Source organism: Hyperolius riggenbachi, chromosome 9 (genome assembly GCF_040937935.1).
Source record: "Hyperolius riggenbachi isolate aHypRig1 chromosome 9, aHypRig1.pri, whole genome shotgun sequence".
Classification (NCBI taxonomy): domain Eukaryota; kingdom Metazoa; phylum Chordata; class Amphibia; order Anura; family Hyperoliidae; genus Hyperolius; species Hyperolius riggenbachi.
Genome location: NC_090654.1, coordinates 24,354,024 through 24,379,423, shown reverse-complemented (window position 1 = coordinate 24,379,423; position 25,400 = coordinate 24,354,024). Strand labels below are relative to the sequence as shown.

Sequence of the window (25,400 nt, the reverse complement as noted above, 5' to 3'; positions counted from 1 at the left end):
GCAGCAGTCTTAGTCCCTTGTTGCAGCCCCCCGGTCCTCCGCGTTGTCCCACTGGCCGCCGGTAAAGATTGTGACCCCGCCGGCGGGTTGGGTCTTCTGTGCTTGCGCAGGGATTTGTGCTTGCGCATCCACGTCATCTGGGCATACTGCGCCTGCGCCCACTACTGCGCAGATGCAGTACATGCCAGATTACATGCATGCACAGGCACAAATGCCCGCTCTGGCGCAGAAGACTGGACCCGCTGACGGGGTCGCAATCTTTACCAGCAGCCAGTGGTACAACGCGGAGGACTGGGGCTGCGGCGAGGGACTGAGACTGCTGCTAGGGGCTGGAATAAGCCCCAGGTGAGTAAAAGTTGTTTATTAATTCTCGCATCAGAAATCCTTTAAGAATCTTCTCATTATAACAGTTCCTCCTGCTGGTGGTTAGAACTGTTTAAGAAGAAAAAACTGTCACTAATGCTTTCATAAATCTGGCCTACTGAGTGCTGTGACACAGTGACATGAGGTGCAAGGAGCAACTGAGGCCCCCTCTATAGTGAGTCCCCAAGCAACAGCTTGCCTTGCTTGTGCCTGGCTGCGGAGCTGGGAATAAGATTGGGATAGTGCATACAGGTGTTTTCTTCATTTTGTTTCCTGTCAATTCAGGTACTGTTTTTTTACAGCTTCTAAAAAAACTTAGCAAATCAGGCTTTTAGTTTGACGATTGGCTTCTCTGAAAAAAAAAAAGGAACTATCTGAATTTCGCCCTAATATACTTTCACTTTTATTTTCACCAAATTTATATTTTTGAAATAATATATGTATTGTGCCTTTCTAAACAAAAAAAAAATGATAATTTATTAGTTGAGCTATGCGATGCAAATAGTAATATCAATTAAAAAAAAACATTACTCACCTGAAATGCACAGAATAGTTGCTGTACAAAAAGAAATGAAAGAAGTTATTTTTTAATTCCTCCTACATATACAGTATATACTCAAATGATAACGTGTCACTGTACAATTTTTTGGGTCACTCTTTGGCAGCTATCATACAGCCCGCCTCCACCCAGGTTCAGCATCTTCCAATGTGAAGTCTCAGCTGATAGTCTTGAAATAAGTCTAGGCACAGGTAATCTGCTAGTTCCGCCGGTTTTGATTGTACATTTAATAGAGACGCCTGTCAATTTAGACATTAAATTTTGCAAACAGTAGAATACCATTAACAATACTCTGCTATAGGCTTCCATAACGTAACACGTCCTCACTTTAACAACACGTTAAAGTGGAATGCAACCCAGTATTTCTTCTTTGCTCTAAAAGATTATTTACAGCATATAATATACTAACGCAATGTTGTTGTTTTTATTTTTTATTTTTTTTTTAGTAAAACAGCATTTAAAGGGTTACATCACAGGACTGACTTTTTCTCCTGCAGGGGCTGCCGCATCCGAACTGGTGATTAGCTTATCTTCTGTATACATTCTTTACTTGATACAATTAAGTAAACATTCTCTGGCTGTGAAGAAACTTATGCTAATGAGTCCTGGAGTGAAACACAGGTCAGTAATCACTGATGGCTGCGTTTAAAACAGAATTACAACAGTTATGAATAAAATGCACCAGCAGCTTTCAAAGTAAATAAACTGAACTTTGGAAAGTTAACATTTGTAAATAAATTATAATACTTGTGCACAAAAGCTAATATGATAATTGTATGGGTTATAAAAAGTAGGAAAACACATTTTTGTTGAATATTTTGTCAGAGTTTTAAACTGCTTTAACCCTATCCTACTCATGCCAAACACTACCCTTCTCCCTACCTACGCATAACACTAATTACCCCCTACCTACACTAGCTCAGTGCTCACCACTTTTTCATAACCCTTATTATGCTGCTATAGCCAAACCCACATTGCCGAAACAAACCTTTGGCACTTGGGTATGTTATAGCCATATACTCAAAAGAACTGCTGCTGCCTGCAGTGGAACCAAGCTGAGCTATAGCTGAGCACTTGCTGACGCAGCACCGCCACTATCGCTTGCCAGGGTTAGGCTATACAATAGTCAAACTCTCAGCTGAAACACCAGAGCCATATGGTGTTCAGGTTTACTGTAGCCAACCACTCATTACCACAGCGCAGCCACTATCACTAGCCAGAGTATAATGTACCATTGTGGAACTCTGGTGTCCAAATTACCCTGTCTGTGACGCCATAACCAGAGATGGACTTTTGAGCAATTCTGAGTAGCAAGTTACTCGGAATTTAAATGCTAATGCCCCACTGATTACACAAGTGTGGCCACAGGCTACAGGGGGTTAACTTACCCAGAAGTCTTCACAATCGTCTGCGCTCCATTCGCCCACAATCGTCCGCATCATAGGCAAACTGTTGGCCACATTCCGCGACTCACTGTGATTCCTCCTTTCAGCTTGAAGTCATGGAACGTGGCCAACAGTTAGCCTATGATGCGGAATGGAGCGCAGACAATCGTGAAGACTTCTGGGTAAGTTAACCCCCCATAGCCTGTGGTTACACCGATGTAATCAGCGGACATTAGCATTTCAATTCCGAGTAGCTTGCTACTCGGAATCGCTCAAAAGCCCATCTCTGGCCTTAACTGCTAATTACATCATGGCCTATGGTGGGCCTAATTTACCAGGTGTGCATTACACCCAATTTACCTGTTTTGGGTTTTATTATTATTATTTAGTATTTATATAGCAACGACATCTTCCGCAGTGCGCTGCAGAGTACATATATATTCTTGTCACTAACTGTCCCTCGGAGGAGCTCACAATCTAAGAGGTATTCATACACATGGCTCTATTTGTATGGGGATATGTCACTGCTCATCAAAGTACCCGAGTCGAAGCATGTGGCTCCGTGCTACTGCACATGCACGGGCGGGACTCGAGCTTACCATGCGCCGTCATGATTGCAGAAGAGGAGCCGCGCAGCCAGGACAAGGAGGTCTGCGCTTAGCATCAGGGGCACCAAGGGAAGCCTCAAATGGATCCTGACCTTCCCTCTCTGAGAGGTAATTGTTCATTTTGAACCCGAGCTCCGGCTCAGGTTCTCTTAAATGCAGCAACAGGTTTAGGGAATTATTTATTTTTCTCTTGTTTAATTTTTTTTATTGAACATAAATACATTACTTCCTGTAAGCGTACTCATGGTAGGCAGGATTATAAAGTGGGGGGACATCTAGTAGCCAAATAGTAAAAATACACGCTGATACATTGAATTAAATAAAAATAAATAAACCCCTCATTAAAATTAACACCTAACCTCTCCCACCCTCTCATAGTTACCAAAATAAAACATTTGTATATAAAAAAAAGGACATTTAAGAAAAATAGTTACTTCAGGGATTCAATGTTTTTAATATGTATGTCGTGAGGTTATATTACTGTTATCTTTGCAAATTAGGGCTTGTAATTAGTGACGGACGCAAAACTGAAAAAATACACCTTTATTTCCAAATAAAATGTTGTCGCCATATATTGTACTAAGGACAAATGTTGAAATAACCAGGCAAATGGGCAAATAAAATGTGTGGGTTTTATCCATAGAAGCACATTTGATATTAAAACTATAATGGCTGAAAACTGAGAAATAATTATTTTTTTTCCATTTTTTAAATTACTCTTGTTAAAATACATTTAGAATAAAATAATTCTTAGTAAAATGTAACACCCAAAGAAAGGCTTATTGGTGGTGAAAAATTGTTCTGGTGCATAAGGGGAAATATAGTGGTGAACTGGTTAACTTCATTCGTCTAGGACAGAAATTTCCATGTTGTCGGGTTCACCGTGTGTGAGGCCTATGAGCAGTTGAAACTACCGTAATTGCTGCAGTGTCAGTCCTTGTAGAGCTTATTATTGGCTAATGAGGTTCAGGACGTCTTAGAAAGTCTTAGAAAGAAAGAAAAAATAAATGTTAGAGGTGGAGGGGACTAGCAGGAGAGGACGTGGGCACCCTGGGAGTGATGGGGTCCTATTGTGTATTACGAGCAAAACTGGAGTGTATGGTGTAGTTAAGGATCTTATATGTAGAGGGTCCTAGGGGCTCACATCAGAACCGTAGTAATTGTCTACCAAGTGAGACCAGATTTTTTTAACCTCACACTCCCCTCTTCTGCCCGTACTTGGTGTCATTGTGGCTCTGGCTTCCTGTAGCTCCTGCTTGGGCTCCAAACCATAACCTCTGGCTCCTGTGCTTACCACTAAGTGAGTGGCTGTTCCAGCTGCCCGTAGACATTGTCACCTGGAAGATGCAGCAATTTTAAAAGCTGGAGTAGGAACCTGTTGAACGCTGCTCACCCCACCAGCTGACAACCCCTTTATCACCTTGCTGCGGCTGCTGTAAAACAACATTCAATCCAATGTTACCCTTTACTCTATAGCATGGCTGTTACAATAGTGTTTGCCTTTGGTATGCTTTAGTTTTTTTCACACTGCCTATGCCTCTTTGAGTTGTCCTCTGCCTATCTTCTGTCCTTCACCTGGATTAGTGCCTTCTCCTTTTCTTTTCACATATTCTGTAGGCCCCTCACGATTAGTGGCGGGTCCTCTCTTTTACTTTGGCTGCATAGCTGTCAGGTGGAACCCATTGCCCAGTAAGCAGGCAAATTGCAGCCCCCGAACCCTGCTTATTCCCGAGATAGGTTTGCTGTAATCAATCTCAGGAACCAGCGGGGATCGGGGGCTGCAATTTGATGCAGATGTAGTTCAGAGAGTCCCCTCCCTACCCTGAAAATTTGGGTAGTGTAGGAGGTGCAGAAATTGAGATATTTTGAAAAAATAACATTTATGTCTCCAATGAGCATGCGTGATACTCAGTGAGGAAGGCTGCTTCCGGACGGCACTATCTGTCAATACACCCGCGAGACAGCCTGCTCGCCACTGATAGTGGAAAGTGGAGGAGTGGCGTCCGACCGCATCAAGCCACCACCCACTCTTAGTATGAAGGAGGTGTCAGTGAAAGTGGGTTTACCAGGCCGGGAAGGCAGCCTTATTCACCGCTATGGTGGATAGCGGGAGATGGGCGTCTGCCTGTGTCATGCTGCTACCTGGAGAATAGCATCACCATTGCTAGGCAATGCTAAGGCATCTAGAAAGAAGTATGGCGGGGGGATTTTTGGGTGGGAAAAAAGTTTTGTTATGACAACGCGCTTCAAGTAGGACCACTCTCCATTTCATCAGGTCATTAATTAAAACAACATGGCGGCAATACAATTTATACAAAGTACACACATATTTTAAAATTAGCCAATAGGCATAAAGAAGGTGGAGCTATTTAAAAATATTGAATATTCATAAATACATCTTGGAGAATAAAATGTCTCCCTTTAGGGATGGTTTATGCAAATACAATCTTAGTTGAGGGGGTGGGAAATAAAGGGATAAAGGAGTGGTAATTTATGGCAAAAAAAATTTGATCTGAGGCTCGGAAGATAACAGAAAAGGGAGAGGGTGGGGACAAGTGGAAAGGGGGAGGGACTTGGTGGTATAATATGGGAAGTGATTAATAGAATGGTAACTGTATGGGTATACAGGTGCTATATAGGGAGGCATATATAAGGGTTTGGGAACCAACTGCTATTGGCTGTTACAAAATCACAAAAAGCTACAAACACTGCACATACACAATCAATTTCCACTGGCCCATGTTTCAATATACATGTCGTACTAAGCTAAAGTACAACACCCTAAAGAAATATATAAAGGTATTATATAGCAGAGCAGGAAAGATATGTATATGTATATGGAAAAAAATGATATGTAAGGAAAATCTGCTAGAAAATTGTGTGGTGTGTACCTAGCATTATATATGTTACAGAGAGCATTCCTGCCGACTTGGCTTTTAACAGACCATAAAGAGTTACTTAAAGACCACATGAACAGGGGCAAAAAAATCTTGATTGGGGCTGGCGGGCCCCTGACCTTTTACTAGATCAAAAGCAACTGCTTCCGATGCCTGGTGGATAATCCGGCTCTGGAGGGCCCTGATCTACCGTAAAGTTCAATGCCTGCCAGGCTATGGAGAGAAGAGCTGCTGCTCTTGGGACACTCCAACGTGATTGGTCTATTCAGGCTGCAGCCACTGTACATGAACACGGAAAGAGAGCGGGAGGTATCAGCCTAGCCTAGTGATCTGCAAACTTGTCTCTCCAGCTGTTAAGGAAATACGAGTCCCACAATGCATTGCGGGAGTCTGACAGCCACAGTCATGATTCATAAAGGCAAATGCATTGTGGGATTTGTAGTTCCTTAATATCTGGAGAGCCAAGTTTGCAGATCACTGGCCAAGCCTAAGGACATTGCGGCTGTCACAGCTCCAGGAATCCAGCAGCAGCATGAGTGGCAAGTGTCAATCTGCAGCTGCGATGCACACATGGCTGGTTCTAGTAACAATGTGGCCCCAGGGCAAAATTAGCCCTGGGGCCCCCAACAGACACCCTCCGACCAAAAAGTATTAGGGGTCCTTTTCTGCAGCCAAATTTCCCTCCTGTGCCCCTGAACCAGGTGATGATAATCCCTCCCAACTTAAAGGACAACTGTGATGAGAGTGATATGGAGGCTGCCATATTTATTTCCTTTTTCACAATGCACATTGCCTGGCTGTCTTGCTGATCTTCTGCCTCTAATACTTTTATCCATAGACCCTAAACAAGCATGCAGCAGATCTAATGTTTCTGACAGCATTGTCAGATCTGATAAGATTAGCTGCATGCTTGTTTCTGGTGTGATTCAGACACTTCAGATGTCCGTGGTAAATAAATACACAATAATAATATGGTAGGACATTAGACTATGAGGTAGGATTACATTGTGAGCTCCTGTGAGGACAGTCAGTGACATGACTATGTACTCTGTACAGTGCTGCAGAATATGTCACAATATTAATATATTAGGACATTAGACTATCTATGATTGTGGTAAGATTAGATTGTGAGCTCCTCTTAGGACAGTCAGTGACATGACCATCTATGTACATGTAAAGTGCTCTAGATAGAAGATGTCAGTTAAAGAATAATTGCAATCAATATGACATCTAAGTACACGATTATTTTCTTTCAAATAGAATTGGCAGATTCTCTTATGTTTACCTGATACTGAGTTTATAAATATCCCATAGCCCCAATACATGTATAACAAAGAAAAGTGCAATGAAATCAAAGTAAAATCAAGTATTTTTCATCATAAAAACACATTGTGGTTACTGTTTCAGAAATGCATAATTTGTTATGACTCCATGAAACAAATATAACACTTAATGGCTGCTATTCAATAAACTTTTCCTCTAAAGTTTTCCCCTAGGTGATATTTTAACTCCCTATCAATAACTTGTCTTTTAAGCCACCAGCAAAAAAGAAAACACTGAAAATAAATCTGACAGGACTTACGTTATTCACCTACTTTTGGTTTTTTATCCATTGCAGAGCCCCGAAAACCATACACTGCACATCAATTTCCAATAGATTTCAGCAGGGAATCTATTGAAAATCAGTCGAACAGCTGCAGAGTTGTACTGTTCGAAGCAGTGCAAAGCTATAGGCCATCGATCTGCCAATGCTCTTGCCCCTCCCCTGATTGTTTTAAATTTTCCATCTTGTCCCATCGATAGCTTTGATCGATTTTTAGTCAAAATCGATCTGCCATTTTGGTGAATCGATTCCCAACAGAATAATTGAATCTACAAGGAATCGATGAGAAAATCAATGAGTGTATGAACAATCATAGGAGAAAAAGTGAATTGAATAGGGGCCAATGTAACAAAAAGTATTCCACAGTAAAAAAAAAATACATTTAAAACAACACCCATGCCTAAAAAATATAAATGTACTTACAAGTTAAAATCACAAGTAGATAGACAGGCATGTTCCTTAGCAAAGTCCATACAGAATGCTATTTTCTTTTTTTGTTTCTGAAAGCAAGGTTTCAGCTTCCTGTTTTGTAGGAAATCAGATTAAGAAGTTGCAGAGTGGTCATTTATTGCAGAAAGCTCACATGACATGAGGATAAACCATTTCTAAAACATTATTATGAAAAAATAACTCCAGGAGGTAAAGGAGTGAAGGCCAGGGAAGGAGGTTGGGACAGGTTGGCTTCCTATACTGGGGCAGATAAACCTGGCTAACCTATACTGGGGGAAACTAAACCTGCCTAACCTATACTGAGGGCATCTATACCTAGCTATGACTAACCTATGCTGGGGGAAACTAAACCTGCCTAACCTATATTGGGGGCCTCTATACCTGGCTAACCTATACTGGGGGCACCTATACCTGTCTAACCTATACTGGGAGCACCAATACCTGGCTAACCTATACTGGGGGCACCTATACCTGGCTAACCTAAACTGGGGGCACCTATACCTGGCTAACCTATACTGGGGGCATCAATACCTGGCTAACCTATACTGGGGGCACCTATACCTGGCTAACATAAACTGGGGGCACCTATACCTGGCTAACCTATATTGGGGCCATCTATACTTGGCTAACCTATACTGGGCACTATATACAAATCCAATCCGGACTCATCCACTCATATGGGAGGAATTCAATTATTCATGTCTATTTTCAGTGGTTATACCAGCACAACTTTTCAGGCAACACACCTTTTGCAAAGTGCTTGACAAAGGTGTGTTGTCCGAAACATTGTGCTGGTCCATATATGCTGTATAACCGCTGAAAATAAACATGAATAATTGAAGAATTCCTCCGATATGAGTGGGTGAGTCCGGAATGGATTTGTATATAATGCACTGGATTTCTGAGATGTGATGGATCTGTGATTTCCAGTGTTAAATGGACTCCAGCTGAGGACCGCACGTTAACTTTTTTTTGTTTTTGCTAAATTAAACTATATTGGGGCCACCTATACTTGGCTAACCTATACTGGAGGAACCTAAATCTGGCTAACCTATACTGTGGCCACCTATACCTGGCTAACCAATAATGGGGGCAACTCTACCATACTAACCTATACTGGGGCCACCTATACTTGGCCAGCCTATGCTGGGGTCACCAATACCTAGCTAACCTCTATTGGGGCCACCTTTACCTGGCTAACCTATACTGGGGGCACTTATGCCTGGCTACCTATACTGGAGGCACCTATCCCTGGCACCTAAACTGGGGGCACCTATGCATGGCTACCTATACTGGGGCACCTATATCTATACCTGGCTACCTATACTGGGGACACCTATGTCTGACTACCTATACTGGGGCACCTATACCTGGCTAACCTATACTGGGGGCACCTATTTTTGGCTACCTATACTGGGGACACCTATCCCTGGCTACCTAAACTGGGGGCATCTATGCCTGGCTGTCTATACGCGGGGCTCCTATATCTATACCTGGCTACCTATACTGGGGACATCTATGTCTGACTACCTATACTGGGGCACCTAAACCTGGCTAACCTATACTGGGGGCACCTATTTTTGGCTACCTATACTGGGGACACCTATCCCTGGCTACCTAAAACTGGGGGCATCTATGCCTGGCTGTCTATACTCGGGGCTCCTATATCTATACTTGGCTACCTATACTAGGGACACCTATGTCTGGCTACCTATACTGGGGCACCTATACCTGGCTAACCTATACTGAGGGAACCTATGCTTGGCTACCTATACTTGGGGGCACCTATACCTGGCTTTCTATACATTGGGTCCCTATACCAGGCTACCTACCTACCTACCTATACTAATAGGTATAGGTATACGTTTTGGGGGGGTTGCATCATGACTATAACATGTGGTGCAAATTTTTGGGTGCTGTGCAATCATTCCAAATGGAGGAAGGGGGGGGGGGGCGCATCCTCCCAAATTTGTCTCAGGCAGCAAAAAGTCTAGAACCGGCCCTGGGTGTAAGTAAGTGACATGGGGGTGTAGCCTGGTCAGCAGCTGTGATGGAGTTGCTGCTGACACAGGACTGTCTGCCTGGCAGGTGAATCGCTGGTTGGTTGTGGTTACAGAGAGAAAGGGGGCGTGTACGCATACTTATTGATGCATACGCCCCTTCCTTGTTACTAAGTAGTGGGGACGTGAGCAAAGAGAGTGAGGTGGAAAGCGCTCGAGCGGACGGCTGGATTGGGCGCGTGAGGAAACCATTGGCGAAATAAGAGTAAGTGAACAGTTAGCAGTTAGAGATGGCTCGAACGGTTCGCCCGGTGGGAAGTTTGCGCGGATATCAGCTATCCACGTCCGTGCCGGGTAGCGGAAACATGGCGCGCTTCGCCCCACCTTCCCATACTTGTCATTGGACTAAACGTTAACCCTCTACATCACAGTCAGCAGACACATGACAGCCAATCAGGCTGCACTCACCCAAGGACCCCTACCCCCCCCCCCCCCCTATAAAAATGCTGCAGCGTCGGCCATGTTCTCAGTCTGCTGATCTCTTGCTAGTTAGAGGAAGGGAGAGACATTTGGAGATAGGTAAAGCATTAGTTAGGCTGTTGTTGTTAGCTTGCTCCTCGCTCAATCTTGTTGCTGAAAGCACCCCACAAAAATTACTTTTGAGAGCTAATAGTCTTCTGATCTGTTTGTGTGTGTGTGTGTGTGTGTGTGTGTGTGTGTGTGTGTGCGTGCGTGCGTGCGTGCGTGCGTGCGTGCGCGCGCGCGCGCGTGTGTGTGTGTGTGTGTGTGTGTGTGTGTGTGTGTGTGCGTGCGTGCGTGCGTGTGTGTGTGTGTGTGACCACAGACAGGCATAGATACAGCCCTGTTGCAGCTGGGCCTAGTTGCGGTACTGTGCCAGGCCCACACTCTGTATTACCTTTTCACTGCATTTGTCATTTAACTTACTAAAGCATAGCATGGCTGTCTTTGTGGGTGACACTGCATATACCCAGAGCCCACAGATAGTTGCCAGCCAGGCTAGCTGGGATTTGTAGTCCCACACTGTATTACCATTGCATATCTTTTCACTGCATTTGTCATTTAACTTACTAAAGCATAGCATAGCTGTCTTTGAGTGACACTGCATATACCCAGAGCCCACAGGCAGTTGCCAGCCAGGCTAGCTGGGATTTCTAGTCTCACACTGTATTACCATAATGTATCTCTTTTTAGAAGCAAAACCCTGACATAATCAGACTACCAGGGAGGGTAACCTCCCTGCCTGTATGTTTTTTTGGGATATAGTGTAAAACTCATGCAAGCAAGGGGACAGCATACAAATTCAATGGAGACAGTGTCCTGGCCAGGGATTGATCCTTGCATTATAGTGAAAGTGCAATCCACTGTGTTGCCCTACTGTTCTTTACCGAGTACTGCAACTAAAGTGGGCCTTTCTTGTCCTCGTAAACCTTACCAGACAAGCCACTAAGTGGACCTGTAAGCAAATCTCACATTTAATTTTGTTATATATTTAATATTTTCATTATTAGTAATATCTATGCACCTTTAGACCTATGTTTAACCACTTCAGCCTACAGGGTTGAGAATTTTTTACATCTGAGCAACTTTCACCTCCCATTCATTTGCCAATAACTTTATCACTACTCATCACAATGAATTGATCTATATCTTGTTTTTTTCTGCCACCAATTAGGCTTTCTGTGGGTGTTACATTTTGCTAAGAGCCACTTTACTGTAAATGCATTTTAACAGGAAGAATAAGAATAAAACGGAAAAAAATCATTATTTCTCAGTTTTCAGCCATTATAGTTTTAAAATAATACATGCCTCCATAATTAAAACTCACGTATTGTATTTGCCCATATGTCCCGGGTATTACACCGTTAAAATTATGTCCCTATCACAATGTATGGCGACAATATTTTATTTGGAAATAAAGGTGCATTTTTTCAATTTGCATCCATCACTATTAAGAAGCCCATAATTTAATAAATCATATTGATATACTCCTTTGACATGAATATTTAAAAAGTTTAGACCCTTAGGTAACTATTTATGTTTTTTTTTTATTATTGTCATTTTTTATTTTATTTTTGATTAAAACTTGTGGGTAATTTTTGGTGTGGGAGGTAAACAGGGGAATTTAAATGTTGTAAAATGTATTTATTCAATGTTAAGTGGTTTTTTTTGGTGTAGTTTGCTATTTGGCCACAAGATGGCCACAGTCAAAAAGTCCTGGGAGCGATCGATCTCGCTCCCAGGAAGAAGAAAGAAGACGGGGAACTTTTTGATCTCAGAAAAGCCGCAGCGTCTGAAGAGACGCTGTCGGCTTTTCTCCGAGGGGGGGGTCCGATCAGTGAAAGGGATTTATAATCCCTTTCACTGATCGCTGGGCTAACAGCCCCAGTGGGAGCGCGCACGGGGAGGCCCGCGGGAGCGCGCGCGACCCGTGGGAGTGCGCGCAGCCTAACTGGACGAAAATTTTCGTCCAGTTAGGCTGAAGTGGTTAAACCAAACACATAAAAAACAGTATTTATTTTCTTTAAGGCTAAAGTGCAGACTTTTCTTCAGAATGTCAATCTCAGATTAGTCTTTAGTTTGGGAAATAATACGGTGTTTCCCCTAAAATAAGATACCGTCTTATACAGGTCCTTCTCAAAAAATTAGCATATTGTGATAAAGTTCATTATTTTCTGTAATGTACTGATAAACATTAGACTTTCATATATTTTAGATTCATTACACACAACTGAAGTAGTTCAAGCCTTTTATTGTTTTAATATTGATGATTTTGGCATACAGTTCATGAAAACCCAAAATTCCTATCTCAAAAAATTTGCATATTTCATCCTACCAATAAAAGAAAAGTGTTTTTAAAACAAAAAAGTCAACCTTCAAATAATTATGTTCAGTTGTGCACTCAATACTTGGTCGGGAATCCTTTTGCAGAAATGACTGCTTCAATGCGGCGTGGCATGGAGGCAATCAGTCTGTGGCACTGCTCAGGTGTTAAGGAGGCCCAGGATGCTTCGATAGCGGCCTTAAGCTCATCCAGAGTGTTGGGTCTTGCATCTCTCAACTTTCTCTTCACAATGTCCCACAGATTCTCTATGGGGTTCAGGTCGGGAGAGTTGGCAGGCCAATTGAGTACAGTAATACCATGGTCAGTAAACCATTTACCAGTGGTTTTGGCACTGTGAGCAGGTGCCAGGTCGTGCTGAAAAATGAAATCTTCATCTCCATAAAGCTTTTCAGCAGATGGAAGCATGAAGTGCTCCAAAATCTCCTGATAGCTCGCTGCATTAATCAGTATTAATTTTTCCTAAAAAATATGTGCTAGGGCTTATTTTTGGGGGAGGTCTTATATATGGGGGTAGTCAGATCCCCCTTTAGTATATAGCCAGATCCCCCAGTATATAACCAGATCCCCCAGTACAAAGCCAGATCCCCCTCCCCCCACATATATAGCAAGATCCCCCCAAGTATATAGCCGGTTCCCCCAGTACATAGCCAGATCCTCCTCCCCCCATGTATATAGCCAGATCCCCTAGCTAGTATAAGTAGCAGATAACTGCTGTGGCTGATTTACCTCCCCTGCTTCTGCCCCTAAAGTTGTACAGTAACAGCACCGCCCTCTACAGGAAGTAAATAGAGATCACTTCTTGTACACGGCTCTGTTACTGTTCAAGTTTAGCTGTCTTCACCTCTGATCTAAGATCTGAATTATGCACAGCGCGAGCCGCTGCCCGCAGGGGGATCCGAGTTTCTGGAGGAGAGGGGCAGAAGCAGGGGAGGTAAATCGGTCGCAGCAGTGGCTGCGTGGTGGCGGGGGCAGGTATTACCCCAACTTTCCTCACTCTGTACGCAATTAGGTCTTATTTTCAGGGGATGGTTTATATTTCAAGCATGCTTGAAATATAAGGTAGGTCTTATGTTCCTTATATTCCTTCGTAAGGTAGTTGTCCCTACGCGGGTCTTGGTCTTTCCACAGCTCAATTTTCGGTGGCAGAGAGTACAGATGGCATTGCTCTCATTGAGGCAGTGTAACGATCCGCTCAGCTGCCTGCGCAGGCAGCAGGCCCGGATTTACAATTCAGGAGCCTGTAGGCACAGGGGTTCTGGCGCCCTAAGCTCCACCCCCTCAGAGGCCACACCCCCTTCTAACCTTATGACACAAAGCACTCAACCTGGTTTTGGAATCAAAATGTCACTAACAGTCACAATCAAGCCAAAAAAAAGGTTTAGCTATAGTAAAATATCATTATTTAATATTAATATCTTACTATCATTTTTACATTTTAAAAGTAAAATATCTGTAAATTTACTGATATTCTACTACTGGGATTACTGGTCTCCCAAATATCTGGGCATCCTTTTTGACACACTTATGGCCTTCCGATGTGCCCCCACACTCCCTTGTCCACCCCACTCAGTCTCTGTAGGATAGACCGCGAGATACCCACAATTTTGGCCTGCATGCAAGCGATCAAATTGCATGCCTACAGACAGTACAGCAGCAACCATTAACAACCACATCTGGGGACACTACTAGATGGTCAGCAAAATTTTTGCTAAACATCTGGTAGTGTCCCCAGATTTGATGGCTCCTCTGGCTGTACACTGTCTGTAGCATACAATTTGATGATGACCTGCATGCAGGCCAGAATTGTGTCAGGCATCTTGCTGACCATCTGATACTGGTAGTGCCCCTAAATTTGATGGCTCATCATGGCTGTACTGTCTGTGGGCAACAGCATGCATTTAATGGCCTGCATACAGGCCAGAATTATGCCCCACAATTCGGGCCTGCATGATGCAGGCGGCAGGCCATCAAATGGTATGCTACAGTGTACAGTCATGATGAACTATGTACCTAGGGTCACTAAAACCCTACAACATGCTATCTAGGTGTCACTTGCAGATAGCTGGCTCTATCTCCACAACAGTGTGTCCCATGTGCAGGCAGCATCAATAGCATTCACAGATGGGGGTTGAGGAGCTGTAGCCTGTACAGGGGAAGGGGGGAAAGGGTCAGAGCTGTAGCCTGCATAGGGGAAGGGGAGAAAGGCTCAGAGCTGTAGCCTGTACAGGGGAAGGGGAGAAAGGCTCAGAGCTGTAGCCTGTACAGGGGAAGGGGGGAAAGGCTCAGAGCTGTAGCCTGTACAGGGGAAGGGGGGAAAGGGTCAGAGCTGTAGCCTGTACAGGGGAAGGGGAGACAGGGTCAGAGCTGTAGCCTGTACAGGGGAAGGGGGAGAGGGTCAGAGCTGTAGTCTGTACAGGGGAAGGGGGAGAGGGTCAGAGCTGTAGCCTGTACAGGGGAAGGGTCAGAGCTGTAGCCTGTACAGGGGAAGGGTCAGAGCTGTAGCCTGTAATGGGGAAGGGGGGAAAGGGTCAGAGCTGTAGCCTGTTCAGGGGAAGGGGAGACAGGGTCAGAGCTGTAGGCTGCATAGAGGAAGGGGAGAAAGGCTCAGAGCTGTAGCCTGTACAGGGGAAGGGGGGAAAGGGTCAGAGCTGTAGCCTGTACAGGGGAAGGGGAGACAGGGTCAGAGCTGTAGCCTGTACAGGGGAAGGGGGAGAGGGTCAGAGCTGTAGTCTGTACAGGGGAAGGGGGAGAGGGTCAGAGCTGTAGCCTGTACAGGGGAAGGGTCAGAGCTGTAGCCTGTACAGGGGAAGGGTCAGAGCTGTAGCCTGTAATGGGGAAGGGGGGAAAGGGTCAGAGCTGTAGCCTGTACAGGGGAAGGGGAGACAGGGTCAGAGCTGTAGCCTGCATAGGGGAAGGGGAGAAAGGCTCAGAGCTGTAGCCTGTACAGGGGAAGGGGGGAAAGGGTCAGAGCTGTAGCCTGTACAGGGGAAGGGGAGACAGGGTCAGAGCTGTAGCCTGTACAGGGGAAGGGGGAGAGGGTCAGAGCTGTAGCCTGTACAGGGGAAGGGGGGAGAGGGTCAGAGCTGTAGCCTGCACAGGGGAAGGGGAGAAAGGGTCAGAGCTGTAGCCTGTACAGGGGAAGGAGGGAAAGGGTCAGAGCTGTAGCCTGTACAGGGAAAGGGGAGAAAGGGTCAGAGTTGTAGCCTGTACAGGGGAAGGGGAGAAAGGGTCAGAGCTGTAGCCTGTACAGGGGAAGGGGAGAAAGGGTCAGAGCTGTAGCCTGTACAGGGGAAGGGGAGAAAGGGTCAGAGCTGTAGCCTGTACATGGGAAGGGGAGAAAGGGTCAGAGCTGTAGCCTGTACAGGGGAAGGGGAGAAAGGGTCAGAGCTGTAGCCTGTACAGGGGAAGGGGAGAAAGGGTCAGAGCTGTAGCCTGTACAGGGGAAGGGGGGAAAGGGTCAGAGCTGTAGCCTGTACAGGGGAAGGGGAGAAAGGGTCAGAGCTGTAGCCTGTACAGGGGAAGGGGGGAAAGGGTCAGAGCTGCAGCCTGTACATGGGAAGGGGAGAAAGGGTCAGAGCTGTAGCCTGTACAGGGGAAGGGGGGAAAGGGTCAGAGCTGTAGCCTGTACAGGGGAAGGGGGAGAGGGTCAGAGCTGTAGCCTGTACAGGGGAAGGGTCAGAGCTGTAGCCTGTACAGGGGAAGGGGGGAAAGGGTCAGAGCTGTAGCCTGTACAGGGGAAGGGGAAAAAGGGTCAGAGCTGTAGCCTGTACAGGGGAAGGGGAGAAAGGGTCAGAGCTGTAGCCTGTACAGGGGAAGGGGAGAAAGGGTCAGAGCTGTAGTCTGTACAGGGGAAGGGGAGAAAGGGTCAGAGGCAGAGCTTTAGCCTGTACATGGGAAGGGGAGAAAGGGTCAGAGCTGTAGCCTGTACAGGGGAAGGGGAGAAAGGGTCAGAGCTGTAGCCTGTACAGGGGAAGGGGAGAAAGGGTCAGAGCTGTAGCCTGTACAGGGGAAGGGGGGAAAGGGTCAGAGCTGTAGCCTGTACAGGGGAAGGGGAGAAAGGGTCAGAGCTGTAGCCTGTACAGGGGAAGGGGGGAAAGGGTCAGAGCTGCAGCCTGTACATGGGAAGGGGAGAAAGGGTCAGAGCTGTAGCCTGTACAGGGGAAGGGGGGAAAGGGTCAGAGCTGTAGCCTGTACAGGGGAAGGGGGAGAGGGTCAGAGCTGTAGCCTGTACAGGGGAAGGGTCAGAGCTGTAGCCTGTACAGGGGAAGGGGGGAAAGGGTCAGAGCTGTAGCCTGTACAGGGGAAGGGGAAAAAGGGTCAGAGCTGTAGCCTGTACAGGGGAAGGGGAGAAAGGGTCAGAGCTGTAGCCTGTACAGGGGAAGGGGAGAAAGGGTCAGAGCTGTAGTCTGTACAGGGGAAGGGGAGAAAGGGTCAGAGCTGTAGCCTGTACAGGGGAAGGGGAGAAAGGGTCAGAGGCAGAGCTGTAGCCTGTACATGGGAAGGGGAGAAAGGGTCAGAGGCAGAGCTGTAGCCTGTACATGGGAAGGGGAGAAAGGGTCAGAGCTGTAGCCTGTGCTGGGGAAGGGGGGAAAGGGTAAGAGCTGTAGCCTTTACGGAGGGAGATGGGGGCAGGGCAGAGCTATAGCCTGTACAGAGATAATTGTTTCTGAGCTGCTCCACGCTGACCCCCTCCCCTCCTGCCTGTCACTTATACACCAGACCAGTCTGCCGTATCCTGCCTGTACCAAGTTAAAAACGAAGCTATAGTCTGTACAGGGATACTGGTCAGCTGTCAATAAACTGCCCCACGAAGCCCCCTCCTACCTGTCACTGTGCACTAGGCTGCTATATCCCTGCACCATGTTAAAAACAGAGCTATAGCCTGCTCCACGCTCAGGGCCGGATTTCTGGAAAGGCCAGAAAGGCCACGGCCTAGGGCGAAAAAATTAGATAAGATAAGAAGGGCGGCATGACTTGGAGAGAGAAGAGGTCATATGTCAAAGTAAATCATCTCTTCTGGTCCCGCAGTGCAGCCATCCAGCGCCCTGCTCTGCACTAATAGCTGAATTCCAGAGTTCCCCAATCCCTGCATCTCTCTCTCACTTCCTGATGTGTTAAAACAATCAGGATCAATCATAACGGTCATCTGATAATCCATTCCTTTCTATGATGGACTTACAGATCGATGTGAGAAATACCAGAGATTTACATTACAAAGCAGATAGAACTAAGTTCCGCTGAGTTTTAATGCTGGCATTCCCAAACACCAGTGAGCTCTGCAGTTTCTTCTCCTCTTTTTACAACTTTGACACTGACCTCAGCAGATGTTAATTTATCTACTCCTAATTTATGACTGTTAAGACTTTTTTTTCCTAGCTAGCAGTGGTCTCTTCTGTTCCTTAGTTAACTCTTTCCTGACTCATTTTCTGTGCTCCAGCTCCTAAAATCTATGAGACTGCAGGATAAAAAAAATGCTGTTTTCTTCCCTTTCATTGCTAAATTGTCATTTTAAATGACACCTGAGCAGTGGTGCTCATCCAATATTTGGGTATCCGAACTACCCAGATAATCTGAACTTTTTCCACTACCTGAACTTTGAATAGCAATTCGGATATTTTTAAAATCTGAATAGCACTATCTGAGCAAACTCGGATTTCCCATCTGAGAGAGAGAGAGAGAGAGAGAGGGATTTTAAGTCCCCACATCATTAAAAAAACATGATGTTACATGCCTCATTTACCCTAAAAAACGTTTTAAAGGCAATTTAAATAAGCCTTCTTCAGACTTTAGGTGCCCATACACTCGTCAGATTGGCAGCAGATAGATAAGAAATGCGTCTGATGATCTATCTGATGCGTTTTTAGAACATTTTTTACCAGGATAGAATTCCAATAGATTTCAGTTTGAAATCTATTGGAATTCTATCTGATGGCATTTTTTTGCCATCAGATTTCCATTAAGGCCAATGCAAACTGATAAGCAATCTCATCAGATCGACCTAAATTTTCCATCCTGCCAGCTCGATGAAAATCCATCGAAATCGGCCATCGATCGGTCGATTGGCCAACCGATTTGCAAACGATCAATCGATCGATCGGGATCGATCGGTCGGCCAGAAAATCGGCTGAGTGTATGGGCCCCTTTTGTTCCCGTATACTGTCAATATGTTAGAGCACACCACCATATGTACATTCAGCATTCAAAAGAGATGCATAGATTTTTCAGCAAATATAAAATGTCATTCAGATGCTTTAAAGTGAAGCTGAACTCTTGCACAGGATAGAAGGAAAACAGAGAACTGTACCCTGTATGTATTTAGAGAGCCTGTCTAATTCCCCCTCCTCTGTGTCACAAGTTGTAATTTAATCTCTACACTGTGTCACCTGACTGCCAAAACAGCTAAGCTCATTTGAAAGCACAGGATGTTAAAAATATGTCTGCTTCCATAAAAGCAGGAAGTAGACACACTGCAGATTTATTGCAGGATTTGTATCAGCTGTAACAAAGAAATGTTTTTATTTAAAGGTTATGTTGTTGCGTATCTTTTAGAGCAGAGAGGAAGTTCTGAGTTCAGGTCCACTCTAATTACAACAGAACAGCCAAAGTGGGTCCTGACAGGATGTTTGCTACTTACCTGTTCTCTGTTTTGGATGGGCTTCTCTCCATCGCACTGCCCTGCCACCTGTTTGTGGCTCTGACTGCAGCCAGTCGCACAGAGGACAAAGAAGCAGCGCATGCTCTGGCCACTCGTGCTCCCTGTCACCTGTATGTGGCTCTGACTGCAGCCAGTCGCACAGAGGACAAAGAAGCAGCGCATGCTCTGGTCACTCGCGCTCCCTGTCACCTGTCTGTGGCTCCATCTGCAGCCAGTTGCACAGAGGACAAAGAAGCAGCGCATGCTCTGGTCACTCGCGCTCCCTGTCACCTGTTTGTGGCTCTGACTGCAGCCAGTCGCACAGAGGAAAAAGAAGCAGCGCATGCTCTGGCCACTCACGCTCCCTGTCACCTGTTTGTGGCTCTGACTGCAGCCAGTCGCACAGAGGACAAAGAAGCAGCGCATGCTCTGGTCACTCGCGCTCCCTGTCACCTGTATGTGGCTCTGACTGCAACCAGTCGCACAGAGGACAAAGAAGCAGCGCATGCTCTGGTCACTCGCGCTCCCTGTCACCTTTTTGTGGCTCTGACTGCAGCCAGTCGCACAGAGGACAAAGGAGCAGCGCATGCTCTGGCCACTCGCGCTCCCTGTCACCTGTCTGTGGCTCTGACTGCAGCCAGTCGCACAGAGGACAAAGAAGCAGCGCATGCTCTGGCCACTCGCGCTCCCTGTCACCTGTGTGTGGCTCTGACTGCAGCCAGTCGCACAGAGGACAAAGAAGCAGCGCATGCTCTGGCCACTCGTGCTCCCTGTCACCTGTGTGTGGCTCTGACTGCAGCCAGTCGCACAGAGGACAAAGAAGCAGCGCATGCTCTGGTCACTCACGCTCCCTGTCACCTGTCTGTGGCTCCAACTGCAGCCAGTTGCACAGAGGACAAAGAAGCAGCGCATGCTCTGGCCACTCGCACTCCCTGTCACCTGTTTGTGGCTCTGACTGCAGCCAGTCGCACAGAGGACAAAGAAGCAGCGCATGCTCTGGCCACTCGCACTCCCTGTCACCTGTTTGTGGCTCTGACTGCAGCCAGTCGCACAGAGGACAAAGAAGCAGCGCATGCTCTGGCCACTCGCACTCCCTGTAATTTCTCGCTCCTGCCCAGATGTGCACAGCAACCGAGGCCGGTACAGTGTTATGTATTCTTGACAAGTACCAGTCATACATCAGCGTCATTTCTCAAGTATGCATGTCCTGAACACTATCGGCTGCTGTGCACATTCGGGCAGGAGCGCAAATTACAGGAATTATTTGTTGAATGGGGGGCAGAGCAGCACAACTGAAATGAGCCCATTGAAACCAATGATCGCTAGTCAGTGTTGGGGGGGGGGCACTTGGTGACTGCAGGCCTAGGGCACTGGAAAGTACAAATCCGGCCCTGTCCACGCTGCCCCCCTCCTCCCTGCTCCCTGCCTGTCACTACGCAATAGGCTGCTGTATCCCTGCACCATGTGAAGAGCTGTAACCTGTGCAGGGATACTGGTGGTCAATGAGCTGCCCCACGTTTCCCTCCTCCTCTCCCCTCCTGCCTGTCACGCTGACTGCAGTGTCCCCGGACCATGTGAAAAGTAGTACGCGCAGCTTTTCACATCATCCTACCTCTGCTCTTTCTCTTCCCGACACCTTTTTTTGCAGGAGAATGGCATACGGTTCACAGAAGCAGCCAGAGACTGAGCCAGTGTGCCGCCCCCCGGGTGCCTTTGCACGCAGCTGAAGTTGCAGAGCTGCGTCAATCTGAACACAGCGGCATCGGGCAGCTGCTAGAAACAGGACACACACTAGCCTCACTTGTGCGGCTGCAGACTACAAGGCGCGATCGCACGTAAGTGGGCGGGGCGAGTGGGAGTGATAATGGCATCATACTCCCGGCTTTACAATTGCGAAGGGGACCTTCTGAAAGCCCGCCCCTGCTCTATAAGGCGCCTGTAGGCACGTGCCTACAGTGCCTTATGGTAAATCCGGCCCTGGCAGGCAGGCAGCCTTTTGATCATTATTCAGGTCTGCATGCTGCAGGACTCTGGAAAGAAGACCTTCTGTCAGTTTTGCAGCTTGTGCTTGCTGAGGAATTTGCATACGTTGTCATGCAAATTGCCTGGCCACATTCATTGGAGGCGTGTACTATAAGTACTATGTGTGTCCCACAATGCTTCACTGCTCATAGAGGTTTGTTCCTGCTGGACTCACCTGGAGTGTCAGCCACTGCTATCTTAGTATAGTTAATTTTTGGGGAGTGCTCCTTGCATTCCTAGTTAGTTCAGTCAGTTTGTGTATAATTTGTACTGCCTATTCTGTCTTGTCTTGTCTGTCGCGATTGCGCTGTCACCAGCGGCGGTTGATAGCGAATCGCTCTGTCTTGTTTGGATCTCACTAGCCTCTAGCGGTAGCGGCTGTGGATCCTTCTGATCTGAGTTCCTGGAGTGTAAGCTGGAGCAGCGGTTGCTACCGGCTACCTCATCTGATCTGTCTTGTTTAGATCGCACTAGCCGCTAGCGTTAGCGGCTGTGGATCTTTCTGATCTGTGTTCCTGCTTGGATCACACTTGCTCTGGCGGAAGAGCGGTGGATCCTTTCTGCCTAGTTCCTGTTTCTCGTTTGTCTGTCTTGTCTGATACGGACGCTTGCTGTAGGCTCGATGAGGTAACCGTTAAGCAAGCGTTCACGTTCTTTGTTTCGTGTTTGTCTGTTGATGGTTAGTTAGGCGTGCTTGTCTCTATTGTGCTTATCACGTGGAGACCGCGCATAACCGCGTGCACTGTTGCGAATGAGTGCGGTGTTCGCGGTTAGCTAGCGTTTATTATTTTCCGTATATTCTCATTGTATTATTTGCTGTGCCTTTGCTAACCTCGTATTCTGTTCTGATCTGCCTTGTGTCACGTCTGGCGATCGCACCTCTCGCGATCGCGTTCCTATTTCATATCTGCTGTTGTGTGTGCACGGTCGCGGGGTGGCGACTAGATTGGTGCACACACATACAATCTGTCCCTTTGCTCGTTCTCATTCGCAATCGCCTCTCTTGCGATTGCGTTCTGCGCTTCGTACAAATTCCTGTCTGGCATTTGTGGAGGTACAGAGGATTGGTTCCTCTGCACTCCCCAGCGCCATCTGCCGACAGGAATTTTCCCTCTACTGGTGCTTGCACCAAAAGCTGGGTTCTAGTATCTTGACACGCTTGTGGAGGACCTCCGCAGTGTCAGCGCACATCTTTGTGCGCTGAACACGGAGATATCCCACAATCGTTACATTATGAGCAGCCCAACCCAAAACCCCAGTGTAGAGGGAATTTCTGATTTGTACGATTTTGCTGAGTATGGTTCCTGTGTCTTTAAGAGTTTCAAAATATTAAATTCAGAGACGAAAGAGGATTTTCTCTCTGAATGCGTAAAATTTTGTCTGAATCCTACTTTTCAAATTACTGATCCGTCCACGTCTGCTCTCCAATTAGCTTATGTGCTTTTGAAAGACGATCTGTTTGTATGGGCTCATGAAATCTTGCAAGACAATTCTTGGAATGATAATCTATATCAGTTTCTTACATTTACATTCTCCTACTGGTTTGAGTTGCCTTGCTTGCCACCTGCCCTGTATGAGTGTGTAGTTGCTAATGAGTCAGCTGCTCTACCTACTTCATGCAAAACCATTCAGTTTGAAAATGAATGCAGTAACTATTCCCCTGTGTCTAAACAGCAGCCACCTAAAGCAGCAAGGACTAAAAGCAGGAAAAAAAGGAAGACTTCTCAGCTGAAAAATCCGTTGCCCATAGCAACTACAAATAAAAAAATTGTTTCTGTAAAGTCTGAAATTTCTCAGTCTCAGGTTTCATTACCCCAAGAAAGGGCATTTGTGGATCCTTTGATAGGCAGAATTATTTTCTATATTAAAGGAGTAAGAAAGTCTTTGCATGTTCCTGACCCCAACCCTTATGAGGGTTTCTTGGAAACCGAGTTGTTTGAACCCCCATTTGCTCCATGGGATATTGGAGCATTAATTGAGGAGTTCGAGATTGATTGGAAGGCGTTTTGCGATTTTTACATCGCAAAAAGCGCAGAGATTCTTTATGCTTGTCTTGATTCGGTGTACGCTTTGATTGACTCTGATGAGTGTGACGAATGTTTTGTGAATCCGGTGACTTATGTGTGGCAGACGATTTTGGATGAATTGCACACACACCAATCAATTGACTTCAATAAAGAGACATCGTTATCGGATGATTGTTCCTGCCTTTCTGGGGTAAAGCATGTGAGTCTAGATATTGTGCGACCTGACATGAATGGGTGCACTACTGTGGTTGATTCTTGTGCGAATCTTGAAAGATTCTCTCCTGATTGCGTGAAGTTTGAATCTATGCGATGTAATGCCTGTTTCTCAGATGTTCCTGCAGATTGTGATCAACATGAATGTGCCAGTTTTCTCAAAGATATGTGGGATCCCTTGTCATCTAAGAACAGATCTTTAAGATCTTCCATCTATGATCCTGCTATGGGAAAAATTCCTAAACTATGCAGCATCAAAAGTGAAATTAATATGCCTAATAAAGTTTATTCTGTTGATGTCGCTATTTCTTCTGCAGATGAGTCTCTATCTCACCCTGTTCACACCTGTGCAGGCCTGTTGCCTGGGGACAATTGCTCCAGTGTTTCGACCCTAGATGCCTTGCAGTCTGCTCCGCAGATCGCGGAGATTTGCGCTATGGAAGCGTCAGTTTCACAACCTAAAGCGATCTTGGATTCGCAAGTTTTGCGTTCTGGCTCCTCGGATTTGACATTGTTAGCCGAATCTAAGAGTGAGACAGCGCTTCGGTTTTGCGAATCTGACTCTGAAACATCTTTGCTGGGTCCAGAGAAAGTTTCTCTGAGCCTGCCCTGTACCATGAATAACAATATGATGTCCAATCACACTGACATTTGTGAGTACCTTTCTTGTTCTGAGGAAAGTGCTGATTCTGCACCCTGTACTCTGGATGAGTTAAGATGGCCTTGTTTAGAGTCTCCTGCAATGTCCCTAGAGGCTGGTCTAGGTATTGCCACTATACTCACCTGTTTTTCTGCAGTTTTGGAGTTACAAGCTAGTTTGACTGCCACACAGAATTCTGGGTACAGTGAGAATGAAGTTAGGGAGTCAGTGTGTGTTCCAGTAAATATACCTGTACATTCCCCTCATGATGATGAGATCCAGTCTCAGGTTATGGTGGAACCATTCCTGGGACATCTGCCCTGTCCACAAAATAAAGTTCCAGTTTTGCCCTGTAACATGGATAGTTCAGAATCCTTCCGAGAAAACTTGAAAAATGATGTTCCTGAGGTCTTGTTTGATGTTCTGGAGGTCTCCGAGTTCCTCCCAAAGGGTGCAGAACTTGTAGGAGATGTCTCCTGCCCCCCAAGTCCTTCTGAGGTGTTACCCTCTTCCGTAGGCATTGCTGCCTTGCTGGCTACCTTTTCAGCTCTGATGGAGCTTCACTCATATGTAGTCAATGATGATATTATTGTCACAGAAATTTCTGAATTTGTATCCGAGTCTTCTTGTGAAAGTCCAGTGCCTGTGACCTCCACTCATGATGATTCTCTGTCCGGTACTGGTTTTGGTCTTGTCGTGCCGGACTCTGAGGTTGGCAGTTCCCCGACATGTACTGAGGTTTCTCCTGTGCTGGTGTACCCCAGTGTGCTCTGTGACCCAGAAAGCCCAAGGGTGCCTCGGTTACCAGCGTACTCAGATGCTTCCTCGGTGGAGACATGCTCTGATTTAGCCTGCCTGCTTGCATGCCCAGAAGTGGTCCCTGAAAGTCTTGATCTTGATGGGTGTCCTCGTAATTCTGAATCCGGAATTGTCATTGGTTCCATGGGGGTTCTTGGTAATTCTCCATGTGAGCCTGGTGATTGTTCTGCCCTCTTGGGATCTCTGTGGAGCTTCAAAAGGTTCTGGGAGATTCCGGGAGAGATTTTGCTTGGTCCCCTGGATAATATCAACGGTGGCTTTTGTGTTGTAAGGGACACTTCGAACAGGTATTGTGGCAGGTTTGGTATTTTCGGACG

General features: G+C 46.2%; 1 protein-coding gene across 6 annotated transcripts in view; it reads right to left on the bottom strand.

The window, feature by feature from the left end:
* The window catches only part of LOC137532040 (Fc receptor-like protein 5), a 353,036-nt gene extending 345,145 nt beyond the window's left edge, over positions 1–7,891 (bottom strand). For 5 of the 6 annotated variants that reach the window (XM_068252142.1, XM_068252143.1, XM_068252147.1 and 2 more), the window contains exons 1-2: positions 7,839–7,891; positions 899–919 (exon numbers count right to left, since the gene is read on the bottom strand). In XM_068252142.1, coding sequence (XP_068108243.1) covers positions 899–919; positions 7,839–7,869 — 52 coding nt within the window. In that variant the 5' untranslated portion in view covers positions 7,870–7,891. Of the gene's footprint in view, positions 1–898; positions 920–4,133; positions 4,154–7,838 lie in introns of those variants that run through there. The other variant, XM_068252144.1, reaches the window with a different exon arrangement.
* Positions 7,892–25,400: the final 17,509 nt, after the last annotated feature.